Raw genomic sequence first — 14,585 nt, 5'->3', positions numbered from 1 at the left:
TTGGGCAATACTTGATTTGGCAGCTTCCCAGCAGCTGAGACACTCCAGCTACCCTGTTGATACTTAATCTAACTCTTGCACTCACACACACACACACACACACACACACACAAAGGTAGAAACGCAGGCAGGTATGCACATGAACACGCACGCAACGCTTACGCAAGCCTCGGCCAGCTCTGCCTGAGGTAGTCATAACACACAGATGGTGGAGACATGCTAAGCTCTTATAGGTCAAACAATGATTCATCAGCACAAAGTGGATTAAATAAAGAAGAATATATACGTATTAGAGTTTAAAAAGAGCTGGTGTTTAGTGTTTTAAGAGTTGACCCTGAATTCCTAACGCTAAAGCTGAGTGGAAAGGAATAACAGTGGCTTATTCACTCCCCCTTGTATATTCCAGGAAAGACACTGACCCACTATTGACATTTGAGTGTTTGAAGAGTTAAATGTTACATTACACAAAGGTCAGAGAAGAGTAAACGGTTGGAGGCTGCAGCAGAAAGAGAGATTTCTTTCCTCCTGCAAGGATGAAATTGAAAGCATGGAGGAAAATGAGAAAAGGGATTGTTGCCTCTACAGCGATGAAGAGCTATACCGACAAAATTCTTGTAGGAAAACCTTCAAGGCATGTAGTGGAGCCGTGTAGTGTGCAGGTGTTTTCATGTGTGTGTGAGAAGGACAAGCAGTACAGAGGAGATATACTCATGTGAGTATGAAAAAATGTGATCTTTATTTAACATCTCCACACATATTTCAAATATACATATACATCTTTTGTACAATGAATACATCTCTTGTGTGTAACCTGTTGGGACCTTGAACAGCCTCTAGGTTGTGTCACAAATACATAATTCACAGTGCAATATGAAGTTTGTGCACCCGTGTCAGTTTACTCTACATGTCACATGAACGTGTGACTGACTTTACATGTATGAACCAGAAATGAAACCATTAAATTACTTTTATACAAGGAACAATCCAGATTGTCACAAATCTGGTCCCATCTGGTTTTTAAGCAGATGAGAGAAATAATTAAAGAACGGCAACAGACGTTTTATTAACCTTCTTAACAACCAAAAAATTCATACAAAGAGCTTCTCAGATATGCCAGATTTAGTACTGTTGTCAAAATAAATGTGCCAGAATGAAATAGCTGGTTTCAAACTGTAAGGCTGAATGCTGCTTCATGCACATGTCACTTTCCAAGATGAAACATCTTTTATAACTTGGTACATCTTGTCACTAACTACGATGACTAGTCTCCATGGATCAACAGCTTTCAGTGGCAAAAAATATGTGAAAAAAAATTAAAATAAGAAGGGAAATAAAAAGTACCATTAAAAAGAGGAAACAGTCAGAACAGATTCTTCCAGCCAAGGTCAGGACCATTCTCCACAGACACGCTCGAGCATTGAGTCATCATCAGACAACCAACATCAAATATCGCCTGACTGCGACTGATTCAGAGCCGCTCAGTTTATGAAACACAGTGATACGGGCACCACACTTAGCACAGCTCGGCTTTGTTAAAGCAACACAGCTTGACATAATGTTCCGACGGGAAAAAACAAGTTCAACTGAGAGAGTCTTCATTTTCCTGTGATGTTTTGCTTTCCTATTGGATAATTTCTTGACTGGAATTTCTTCAGAAATGTATACAAATGTTGGGTTATGAGTTATTTCTTATTGCATCACTGGAAAGTACTCTTTGACTTCTTTGATTTTTGGATTTTTCTGATTGCACAATAGCCAAACAGGATGATTACTTTCATATTTGCAAGTTAGAAAGAAACTTCTTGTTCAGATGCAACCATCAAATGATATTCAGCTTGTAGAGTGTTTCAAAAATACAAACTTTTTTAGATTTAACTGCTGATATTAAGAAAATGGAAATTTTATTTTCTCTTTTAGCCTTAACAAAGACTCATGTTAGCTCATTGTCACTGCTTATTGTTGAGTGTGTGTGACAAACTCTCTCTTTTCTGTGTGAGTCTCACACCAGTAACACCCTGCCTCTCGCATGGTGTGTGATTTGTAAATGCTGAGTAGTTGCCAGATTGGCAGTGAAACATCTTGGTAGCGTCCCCGCTGAGTGTGACACATCAGTCCTCTGCTAACCATCTTTCTCACTTGATGACACCGCCTGCTGCCAGACTTTCAGCTTGTGCTCGGCCTTCCTCGAGCCTGTGTGTCGGTGAGTCAGCTGGTGAAGCCTGCAGCCTGGTCAGAGAGTGAGAGGAACAACATCCCCATCTCCTCCTCGCCTGCTCAGGAGTCTTGTAATGCTTTCTGAAAAGTCCAGGCTGAGAGCTAGCATATTGACAACTGTATGCCATGAGTAAACTACCTGTGATGTCCTCAGAGCAGGTTGCAGAGATTAATCTGTTAACATAACCTGGCAAAGTCTTTGTTATTCTTTTTAGCACCAAATAATTTCAAAAACGCACATATAGAAACACAATGAAAGATCATTGTGAACAATGCCCTTAGCGAGTAACACATATACAACAACAAAATACAGTACAGTAGGATTTATAGAAAGCTTGAGGGTGTATGTACACTCGACAGTACACAAATGGATTTCTAAAAAGTGCCAATGTATAAAAAACAACAATGAATCCCTCATAGCATTTCCTGTTTTGGTCCCTCAGCCAGACTCAGCTGATTCAAGTCCGTCAGCAGAACAGATCATCGTCCTCTTCCACGTCAAAGGACGGCACCATCTGTTCTGCCGAGCTCACTTCCTGTTCGCCCAGCGCCACTTCCTGCGACGATGGCGGCTGGTGGAACCACGGGTGAGCAAGCAGCTCGGCGACCCTGAGTCTCTCCCAGGGTTCTTTCCTCAGTAGGCTCTGGAGCAGACACTTGGCCTTGGGCGACAGGCCCTCTGGCAAGCAGCACTGGCCTCTGCGGATTTTGGAAAACAGCGTAGCAGGGTCGGGGTCATGGAACGGGTAGCGGCCCACCAGCATGGTGTACAGCATGACTCCCAGGCTCCACATGTCGGCCATCTTGCCGGAGTAAGGCGCAGAGCTGCTGAGAATCTCCGGGCTGACGTAAGCTGGGCAACCATGGGTGTCTGACATAGAGTCATTGTTTGGGTCTTCCAGGACGCGGCAGTCTTCCAGGCTTTCTAGTCGCACGTGTGTCCTGTGAAGAAAAAGTCAAAACAGGGTCAGACACTTCTCAGCACCTTTAAGACCACTTTATATTTCTCTTTCAAAAAACAAGACTGCTTTTGTGTAAAATTAGTGAGTACAGACATAGATGTGATGGCAACGACATTTTTTGTTATCTCACACAAAAAGAAACTTTACAGATTGTGGCAAAACCTCAGAACTTTGTGTTCATCTCATCATGGACATCTGCAATGCACAAGTGCAATATTTCTAGCAGAATGTCATGTTCTTGTTGGAAATGATGTACTCAGTGTTCCCATGTACAAGAATATTACGGCACAAGTACACCACTGTTTTTTGGTTTTTTTTTTGTGTGTGTGTGTGTGTGTGTGTGTGTGTGTACGCACGCACACACACACACACACACACACACACACACACACACACACACACACACATGAGCGTGCACATGAGCATGTGTGCAAGTCTATTTCTGACAGTGGCTTTGTTTAACACTGTCAAACATTTCAGGGATCTGTTATATGTAAGACACTGATTGCATCATGGAAAAACAAGCATCCTTCCCTTAGCCTTAAGCTGGCAGATGAACAGAAGCACACACACATACACATACAGATAAATGGAACAAAACACACACACACACAGAGACACACACCAGACACCAGTGAACTTACTGTGACCTATGTGCACAACACTGAAACCCATTCGAGAAGCTGCCTAAGCAAATTTCTAGAGATATCCTGGCACACACATGGTCTCATAAACACACATATTAATATACAACTACACCCCCACTCACTCACACACACACAGAGTATGCTATATTTAGCCACATTAACAGCAGGACATACATTTAGTCCAGCAGCAGAGCAGCTAAGACTGTGAGTGTTTATTTGTAGGAAAAACAAAACTTTTACGACTGTAATGACTGACAGAACACAGATTAAACAGCATATGATGTGAAAATATCACTAAATAATTTAAGAGTTATCTTCAGCAGAAGTCTTTTTTTGTTTTTAATTAAAAAATCATTAGTGCCTCTTAAGATTTGCTCCCTAAACTAACACAGCAGTTGAGGTTTTCTGAAGTCAACACACATGAGAAATGTGTTGTTTTATGTCATATTCAGAGGGTTGACTGAGTGAGACACTTCACTCAGATGGAGTGGTGTGAGAGAGGAGGATGAAAAGAGTGACAGACAGAAAAAAACAAAGATAGAAAGCAACAGATATTTAAACACTGAGATAGTAGAGGAGATAAGTCAGGAGAGAAGAACTCGAGCACTGGAGACAGAAAAGGAAACAGAACAGAGAGAGTTAGTGGGGTGGAGAGAGTGACTCATCCTTCTGTTGAGAGTACATATCTCCTCTCGCTCTCTCTCTCTTTCTCGAGCTGAGGCTATCTGCACCTGGGTCCCACACTCGCGGCGCCAGCCATCCCATAATTACCCTCAAATGGCTGTTGCCACATCAGTGACGCACGGGAAGGCTGGCCCAGCAGTGAAGCTCTGCATGGCATGCTTCATAGTGCTAGTCACCTTCCCTAAACTGGCTTTTCCAACTGCACAGCCTGTGTGTATGTGTGTATGTGTGTGTGTGTGTGTGTGTGTGCGTGCGTGCGTTTGTGCGTGTGTGTGTGTATGTGTGTGTGTGAATGGAGGACAGCATTTGTCAAATTGTTGTGACTTTCTCACTCTCTGGCTCGAGAGCTGCTTTGTCAGGGTCGGGACGTTGCATCACAGCGCGATTGTCGGGGTTTGAAAAGATGTCTGATTGTGAATTTGAAAGAATGTGTGACGGGATAAATGAGGTCACATCAAGTCAAAAAACATTACAAGGAGACTTGTGTTGATGTGTGTCAAAAGTATGCAGGTTTTGGGGATATGAAAAGGCATATTCCATGATGTCACATGGCCAGTGACACTATCACAACAATCTGCGTCTTTGCTTTTACAGTCACATCACAGTAGAAGGTCATCAGAGAGGCCCTATACTATCTCGGCAGCTGGGGTGTAAAGAGGAGTTAGTTTAAAAAACAAAAATGACATCTAGCAACTCTAGGGTCAAATGGGTCAGTCCAACAGCATCAATGTCGCGATGCTGTCACCCTCCTAATTAAATCCTGAAGTACAGGAAAAAGGCATTCGAGCTTGCACGCTATCAGATATTTATATGTCTGAATGTGTAATCAGCACGTATACAAACATACATGCACAGACACACACAAACACAAAGGAAGAAAATGAGCTATGCAGCCCCCCCTTCCTCTTCCCCTCTGCACATATCCACAGTGACTCATCGCTCTGCAGCCGTATGGCTATCAGAGGGACACAACCAACTTCAACTTCTCTCACTGCCTGTCTGCTCTCATTCATCCAGTGTGACCCTGCAAAGCCAGAGGTCATGGCTGGGGAATGTTACTGTTGAAAGTCTCCATTAAAATAAAGGTTTCTCTGGACAGTCTGGGGGAGAAGGGGGGGTTGTTGTGTGGCATCAGCGGTCTCTTACAGGAAAGGGAGTGATGCAAGGGCAAAGAGGCGACAAATAGTTTTGTAAGCGGAGGTTTTTGTGTGCCTTCCTCAATCGAATGCAGCACTCAGAGATGCAGACATAAAGGCATGTGTGTGTGTGTGTGTGAGTGTGTGAGTGTGTGATGTGTGAGTGTAGGTGTGTGTGTGTGGGAGCCAGTTCAAAGCAAAAAGCGTCTGAACTCCTCCCTCATGGATGAAAGTGTATCTGAATGAATCCTTGTTGGAAGCATCTGCAGCACAGTTATGATGTAATTTATCAATAAATAATGAGTAATAAATGTATTCTAAGCTATAGACCGCAGAAGGGGGCTGATTGTCTCATTCACCAGCCTCGTCTAGCAGCTCTGCCAAACTACCACCCACTATATTCACACACACACGCACACATGTAGAACAAACACACATAACACGCGTACAAAAAGACACACTAAGAGTGAGAAAGGGAGACAGACAGAGAAGGCGAAAATCTGGGAAGCAATGCTGTCTGCCTCCACAAGTACAGAACCTCCTACTCTATCTGTGCCCACATGGATATCTGCACACATGGCCTGTGTGTATTAGCTGCTGCCATGTTTGCTTTACTGGCACGTCCCATTGTACTGCATCAAAGTCTGAGAGCATCCAAATAAAGTTAACAGGATGAAACTGAGTGTTGGATTAATGAAATGAGAGAAAAAAAGGACTATATTCACATGGTGAATACAGCCTCTGTAACAACGTAAATTATTTTACAGAGTCGATCTGCTGCATTCCAGGCTGTTTTTTGTGACAATTGTTTTAAATTCACTGCTTCTAAGTTGATCTCCATCTACAAAGCCAACAAATACTTAAAATAAGGTCAGAAGTCAAGATAAAAACACAAGCAGGCTAATTTCTTATTTACCTTTTGAGAAAAGGTAATGCTGGCATTCAAGCACTTGAAGAACCTCACGTAAGCTTACATTTCTTCAGCTATTAAGTTTATCCAGTTGTTATTTGATAAACACTAACTTAATGTTAGTTTGAAATCCAAGCCTTTCTTATTTTACTGTGTAAAATAAAGTAGCATTCAGCCACCTGCTTTATGACAATACCATTAGCTAGAAAGTCACTCAAAGCAGACATTAGTGTTTGGTAGTTTTACATACATCGACAGTAAAGGCTTAAATTCCTCGCTAGAATAAAGTTATCTCAGAAAAAATAAGTTAATTACTGCTAGCTGATGTTATGTTAGCTAATGTTATGATATTTAAGAGGTGTTTGAGCTAGCATAGCTGTACAGTTCAAAGTAGTAAATGGGTAAAAAATATATATATAATTGAAATATGGCAAAATTTTCCTCCAATTTCTGTCAATTCTTATTACTTTGTCTAAAAGAGGTGATGTGATAGCAATTATTGGGTACCATACAGTCAAACAACCTACAACCTGGAATAGAGTTGTGTAAATGGCTCTCATGTGAGTATAGTGGATGTGGGGAACCTTCAGTGTCATCTGGCACTCAGCTCATCAACATTTGAAGTCTGTTACATTTCTCCTCACCTTTTCTCATCAGCGAAGACAAACTTTCTTAGTTTGAGGTCACCAAGCACGATGCCATTCTGGTGGCAATGTGCCACAGCCAGAGCCACCTGCCGGAAGAGCCTGCAAGCCTGCTCTTCATCCAGCCTGCGACAGCTCTTCACCAGGGTGTGCATGTCCCCAAAGTCCTTGTCAAGGAACACATAGGCCTTGCGTTCCCCTAGGATGATGTCCCTGATGCCAGCCACATTCTTATGGGCTGGTAGGATCCCGTAGGGTCTGATCTTTTCCTGGTACACCCCCATATCAAAGACCTGTAAGAGAGAGATGTAGAAGAGAAAGGGATGCAGGATGGAAATTAGGGAGGGAGGGAGAGAGAGAGAGAAGGAGGAGGCAATGGGTCAGTGTCTTCTTAATGATCATCAGAAGGAACAAGCCTGCAAATTTTGGCAGAGTTAAAATAAAGGCGTAGGATTAGCTTTGAGTCCAGCTCTTTCCTTTTTGTGCATGAGCATGACAAATGAATCACCAAAGCATGAAGCGATTAACTTTATTAATCAACAAAGCCAAACGCCTGCAGTTCTTTCATGCAAAATAACACATGGATGTGGAACAGAGGAGATACCCTGTCCTTATCAGTGCACATCCTCATCATGATAGTCTCTCTTTGTCTCACATGTTTGCATTTTTTGTGTCACAACGTGGCGTATTGCAGTGACGTGTATGCAAATGAGGCGAGTTGACAGACTGTGTGAAGCCTCAGTGCCAAGGGTAGGTAGGGTATTTATCTTAATACAGCAAAGGTGAAGGCTGGAGTCAACTGTCACGTATGTTAACAGATTTATTGTAATCACAGACTGTGCTATTCAGTTTCAGATTTAAGAATCATGAAGCAACACTCCTCTTATTACGCAAATTGTGACACATTTTGCGTGAGATTGAGTGACATTGGGTAAAAAAGACGACTAAATACTGATGACATGTCAGGCTGTTGGGCAACGCGCTGTCTTGAAACACCATTCATTCAGAGAAATTGCACAATGAGGGGATTGCGCATGCATACCTTGCACAGCAGCTCATCGCCTGTGTCGGTGTTCATCGCGCTGTGCACGCTCTCTCGGTCCGCCAGAGGTAGAAGCAGAAACGGTCCTATCCTGGATGGACCCTGGTGGGTCACTGGGACCGGGTTTGAGACGGGGCTGACCGGGGATCCGGGTGAAGTACCGAGTAAGAGTCCATGTGTGTCCCCAGCTTCGGCGCTTAGCCTGGCACATTTGGCCGGCGGTTGATCGTCTGAGTCCAGTCGTTTGTGCGCGACTCTCCCGGCGCGGATGCAAGGTGCTGGGGTGCTCCACTGCAAGTTCATCCTCGTAGATCGATTCAAACCAAAAATGAGACTCTAACTCGTTTAAGGATGAGTCCTTTGATGGTTAGAATAATTCACACACTCTGCGTTCCATTTTTCCGTGTGAGACTTGAGATATGGATGAAACTTTAGACGCGATTTTCGGTAATAATCCAATCACTGTCCTTTCCTCTTGGAGGTGAATGCCCACTGCTCTGACGTCTTTGTACTTTCAGTGAGAAACCCCGATCCCTCAGAGTCCACACTGTAAGAGAGAGAGAGGGAGAGAGAGAGAAAGAGAGAGAGAGACAGACAGACAGACAGACAGAGGGAGAGAGACCGCCTCACTCCGAGAGAGGCAGAGAGTGAGTGAGCTCCGGTGATGTTGAGCTCAAACACTCCGCCCGACCAGTCCAGCCTCCTCCTGGTGACACAACCATTGAGCAATCTTGTAACGGCACCGACTCTGTTAGCTCAGCTCGGCTCTGATGAAACTGCCTGCTGTATTACGTTTCAGAGAAGACAACGTGAGCATGTGGTGCAAATATTATTTTGTGTATGAGGCTCCAAATTCCTGCTCTGAGACTTAACAGATGAAAAAAGGAAAACCCCTGGCCATGTGAGAGGAATGAGGAAACCCTTTTGTATGGCTGCCTCATCAAGCATGCACATGTTTAGACAATAATTAACAACCTTTAAAACTCCCTCTGTGACTCACTTTTTCCTTCATCTTCAACTTTATAACCACATACCTTTTCTATGGTACCTGAACTGTTTGCTTTTCAAATGTTGTGCCTTAAGTGTGAACTATAGCCAGTACAGAGCTGTAGTGTGTGAGCCTTAACTCTAGCTTTAACATCACCATGATATTTTCCCATGCTGAGCCTGTTTGTTATGTGGAGATGACTCACCCCCATAAAGCCTTAGTGGTGCTGGGCTATAAGCATTCACATAAAATATGCCAGTGCAGCACCGTAAACAAGATCATAGCAGCTGGGCTCCCAGAAGGCTAAAACTAGTTGTATAAGAACTACAATACTGTGCAATTTGTGTCAAAGTTATGCAATCTTTTTTAGAAAATGGTATAGCTATGGCCAGGAAATTGAAGGGTCAGGAACAGCATGTATTCAGTTTGACAAACATTCCTGTCATAATGCATGTTGAGATGATCTGTGTTGTGAGGTACTTTTAAATGTGCAATGTGTGTGTGTTTGTTGCAATGTGTACACAGACATGACCATGTGTGTTTGTGTTGTGCAAGAGTAGTCTTTTTCCACTGCTTTGAATCTAACAGGCACAGTGGCTGCAGAAGAGGCTCACTGAGCGTTCACTAAAACACAAAGCACCAGCTGGCCCGTGTGTGTGCATGTATGTGTGAGTGTTTGTACACACTTGTAACCCTTCTTTTGCACCACCCCTCCAGCCAAACAGAAGCATACTGTTCCAAACCATTTCTTTTTCGCATTTCCGGCCCAGTTCCTTCCTTCCAAAAGGGGTCACACAATCCACCAGGTCACAGCAGCTTGACTCTGAAAAGGTCATGTGAACCTGTCTCTGCAGGCCGTCCAAACATGGAGGAGCTGCAGATTCCACAGGAATGATGGCCTGTTATTTTTAGGCGCTGCATTCTTTCTTTGTGCAGTGGTCGTCCTATGAATAAGATGACTCACCAGCTGATTGATGTGTCTGCATCGCTTTGAGCAAGTGTGTTTGTCATGCCGTCGAGCAGGCACAGGAACAGGTTTCCTCTCTTGCTCATGTAAAGAAGTTTAAAAAGCAGAATGAACAGTCACAGTGAGGATCAACAAAAGAGACATGGAAGGTCGAATGGTTTTATTGTTACCTGACAATTGTCCCTACCGGATTTGTCACTGCATCATAGTGATGGCGCATGTTTGTTTCTTGTTTATGTGTGACACACTGTTCAGGTATACACTTGAAAAAAAAACTGTTGGCATGTGTGTGTTTGCGTGTGGTATGACCATTTGTTATCAAGAGTTTATATTGGACTCATTACAAGGTCACACCATACTACCAAGGAGGAGCCTCCAGGGCTGAAAAGTCAAGCCAATGCAGATATGCCAACTGCAGTTTCTCAAACAGCCACTTGGGGCTGCCTCCATTTCCATTGGGCCTCATGTTAACATGACTAGCTTTACAGCCTCAATAAACTTGGTGCATAAACACGCTTTTGTTCTCCATAGTTAATGTTTCTTTTTGTGGCAACTGATCTGGGGAACATTTTTCTATAACTACCTCATTTAAGTTGTATTTTGCCAAAAAGGAATACACAAATAACCACATCTTTGCTTTGAGTGTCTGCTAAGAGCTACAAGCTGTTTGCTAGTTGTTACAACCAGGGAATTTCCAAATCAAATTTCCAGGTCGTTTCAGCAAAAATTAAAATTTTAACTAACTAACCAACTGGTAAGAAAACACTTAGAAAATGGAGCACAGTTTATGTAACAAAGCCTAACACAGGTCCCAGAGTCTGCAGGTAAACAATGTCAAATTGGTTTGCCAAGTGTGGTCAGCGTAACAGAGCTAGCACAGCCTTCAGCCCTCTTTGCAGGTAATGTCCACATGCCTTTAGTTGTTACTTATTGCTCCAGTTGGATGGTTATATGCCAGACCCATCAGCCTATATTTAACTTTATCTCCATTTTCTAGATCAAAATACTGCCAAACCGTGCTGTGCTACGAAATTCCATCTGTCATCTGTGCTTGTTTACATCCTGGTAGTACAGCATTACATTGTAATAATAATAATAATAACTTTATTTATTTAGCGCTTTTCAAAACAAATTACAAAGCACTTTACAAACAATTTTTAAAAAGCAGTAGGCAGTGATAGCAGTAGTATTAAAACAAGCATCAAAGCAATAAACCACAAAATCAATAAAAAGCAAGTCTACAATAGTGAGTTTTTTTAAAGTGACTTAAAAGATGACAGTGTGCTAGCTTGTTTACATCCGGGTAGTAGAGCATTACATTGTAGCATATGGCAGTAGCTATTAAATGGATCTACATCCTGAAAGTTGCAGGTGGCTGAAATACAACTTTGAAACAACATGACTGGTATTTTAAGCCTACATTAATAGAAAAATTGATAATTAATTTGACCCACTACTAATTCAGGTGCTGACAAGCCAGGGTGAGGATGTTTAATATTATTTAACTACCACACATACAAGTTGTGTAGAAGAAAACTGTAAGTTTACTTTAATCGAATTCCCAAATTCGATGAACATGGCAAACTCTATGCATTAAAACAGCAGTTGCCAAATCAGTTGGTCATCCATCATATCTACCATCATGTCCCTGCGTACTAAATGGGATTATTCTCATTCAAGGCAGTCTATGTTAAGCTGTACATCTCAGCATCATATAGCTTATTAACCAGTGTGTACCTCACAGAGTATGTGGGTGTGTTTAATGTGTGTGTGTGTGTCTGTGTAGGAGTGTGGCTGTAGCCCCACACCAGAGAGCTGGGAGAGAAAACAGTATTCAGGGCATGCTCTCCCTTGTTATAATTAGCTGAGTCACTCACCACCAGCAACGGGGAAGAGAGGCAGGGGAATTGATCTGCTCTGAGAATAGTTCAATCTGATCTGGCAGACAGCCAGCCATCACTGTTAATTATTCTTCATTCGAGCTGCTCTGGACAGAGCTACAGATGTGAGACTAGAACTCCAGTCAGACTAGAGAGGACTTGTACCTTGACATCCTGCCTGCCTCATGTATTGAATTAGTGGTTTTGAAACAGTGAAACCACCTTTGAATTTCCCTTTCCACGGGCTCAGATTAGCTCAATGCTTTGCTCACAAAACTGTCTGTCTGGTGTAAATATTAGATGATGGTGAAAGATGGACAGCCCCCCCCCCCCCCAAAAAAAAGAAAAACTCTTCCAGTTGGCCGTGCAGGAAAGCATTGTTTTTTTTTATTTATGCGTTGGACTATAGAGCAGCAAGATGTTAGAGATGACTGTAAATGTCTTCTAGAGAGGAAAACTCATATTTCACCTCTGATATAAGTTAGCAGCACTGATAGAACTTTGGCTCTTAACTTTCTAATCCAAGAGGGATTACAGGAGCACTTTGTGTGATTAATAATGATTTCTCGTGGCAGACAGTCTGACTTGTCACAGCAGAAGCACAGGATTTGCTAATAATATGAGCCATAATTCTGTTTGATTCAGGTTTCCTTCTAACACTGAATTCTCTAACCACTATCAGGAGGACAAGAGAGAGAAAACTCTTTCATTGCCTAATGAGGCAATCCCACATTACTCAAATACATTTATCCCCACTGTGAGCCTCACAGTCACACCACTTAAATGGCTAAAGTGACCTTGTGTTGATTAAAACCAGTTACACACAATTGCAGCTTCTTTTAATCAGCTGGATCGATTTGTGTTAGTATTATATTTTATAGAGATGGAACAAACAGGGATGTAGGTTTAATTACAATTTTTGTTGTCAATACATCTGTTTTTTTTTTAATCTATTGTGAGGAATAATAGCTGTCAGCTACCTCAGACTCATGATAACAGCTAAGAGCCCATGGTGAATGATTTTTTCATCTCGGCTGCCTGTAATTACTGTCTGAAGAAAATTCAACATCAGCCATTACAGAGTGTGACAGTGGTCCTTCATGCACAATAATATGCAATACTAGGATCCAAAAAGTAAAACTGGGAAATGAAATTCAGATATCATTTTTTTCATTGTTAACATCTTTGCTTTTCTTATTGTGAGATGTCATAGAAAAGGGCCATTGTATATCCCCACATGGCCCAAAGGCCTAAGACATAATGATGTTTGACCTAAGTGTTAATTCACAGTGATACATTTTTTATTATCTGATGCTATTGATTAGTCCTACATTGGTCCTAAACTAAGCTGAACTTTGACCCTTGAGCATCAGTCATTTTTGGAAAAAAGGAAGTGAGGATACTCTATGCAACAGCTGTCATTTACAGTCAGTCATCTTCCCCTATTGGTATTATACTGACTGCTACCACGTTCTCTTTTATGCATTTTGGAAAGTAGAGCTTGTTTTCTGTAAATGTCTGGTTGTCTGCCATTACCATTGTGTCTTTGGACAGCTGACAGTATGCTCTGAATGTAGAATTAGTGTGTGGGAGATAGGAATGAGCTGTTGGATACTCAACTATATGCAAGCAATAAAAATGATTGAATTTCTTCTTTGTCAGGCTCTAAATTCTGTCTTTGGAACAAAAATCCGACTTTGATACTCCTCTGACTGTATATCTTTACAAAAGCTCCTAGACTCTGTGGACTTCATGAACTCAGGAGCTGAGGTCTCATACAAAATTAGTCATCAGCCCACCATAACCACCTCTCCTGAGTATGTTATATTTTCACAACCCTGGCTGACCTCAATGACAATCAATCAAACCAGGAGCAGAGATGGGGGGATTGTTTCATGTGGATGGACTCCAGACCAAAGTCTGGCCAAAACTGTCTGCTTTTCTTTGCTAGTTATCCCAATCTGTCCATCACGATTTCTTTGATCTGTTGGATTGAGTCAGAGCTGGTTCAATTGGAGAGAACGGATTCTTGGCAACACAAATGATGTGTAAAATACCAAAGCCAGTTTAATATAGTACATACTTTCAGTTGTCACAATATGCTTTCCTCAGGTTTTACTTCACACGTCTGCTAATTGTTTATAAATGGGAACACACACCTACACACGGTTCCCCATCAGTTGAAAACATTTGTTCTCACATAGGGGAGTTGTCATGTTTGCACACAGTCAGCATATGGACTTCCCTAAAGGTCTTCTGAGAAGCTGTAACGCTTTAGCTGAGAGTAAAAATATTCATCTACAGTCAACACTGTGTTCACGTGAAGTGGCCGGAACTGCATCAACAAAACCTTCTGCGAATTATGTAACCCAAGAAAGATAAAATTATTAAGCTGAATACTTTCTAATGAATAACGGTGCAATGTGGTGAACCACAGATAACAATACGTTCAATGTGGCTGAAGATATGCTCTTTGTTAATGTAAGAACAATCAGTTTCTCTCCAGAGGAA

At 42.1% G+C, this 14,585-nt stretch overlaps 1 protein-coding gene across 2 annotated transcripts; it reads right to left on the bottom strand.

Annotated features, from left to right (window-relative positions):
- Window positions 1–713: 713 nt before the first annotated feature.
- On the bottom strand, window positions 714–10,064 carry trib1 (tribbles pseudokinase 1). Of its 2 annotated transcripts, XM_034704092.1 has the most exons (4): window positions 9,914–10,064; window positions 8,240–9,022; window positions 7,198–7,490; window positions 714–3,156 (listed from the first exon to the last, which is right to left on the bottom strand). In XM_034704092.1, exons 2-4 carry the CDS (start codon window positions 8,540–8,542, stop codon window positions 2,682–2,684), a joined length of 1,071 nt encoding a protein of 356 aa, XP_034559983.1. In that variant the 5' UTR covers window positions 8,543–9,022; window positions 9,914–10,064; the 3' UTR covers window positions 714–2,681. The 2 variants fall into 2 exon arrangements, with proteins under 2 accessions (XP_034559983.1, XP_034559981.1); XM_034704090.1 differs by lacking the exon at window positions 9,914–10,064 and having other exon boundaries at window positions 8,240–9,445.
- Window positions 10,065–14,585: the final 4,521 nt, after the last annotated feature.

This window comes from Notolabrus celidotus, chromosome 16 (genome assembly GCF_009762535.1).
Source record: "Notolabrus celidotus isolate fNotCel1 chromosome 16, fNotCel1.pri, whole genome shotgun sequence".
Lineage (NCBI taxonomy): Eukaryota > Metazoa > Chordata > Actinopteri > Labriformes > Labridae > Notolabrus > Notolabrus celidotus.
Note: the sequence above shows the minus strand (reverse complement) of the source record. Positions and strands in the feature narration are given on the sequence as shown.

Excerpts from the sequence above, each read along its gene's own strand:
- trib1 (XM_034704092.1), bottom strand. The coding sequence starts at position 8,542 with ATGAACTTGCAGTGGAGCACCCCAGCACCTTGCATCCGCGCCGGGAGA. Across the intron at positions 7,491-8,239 it reads GCGATGAGCTGCTGTGCAAG|GTCTTTGATATGGGGGTGTA; the intron begins GTATGCATGCGC and ends TCTCTCTTACAG. Across the intron at positions 3,157-7,197 it reads GTCTTCGCTGATGAGAAAAG|GACACACGTGCGACTAGAAA; the intron begins GTGAGGAGAAAT and ends TTTTCTTCACAG.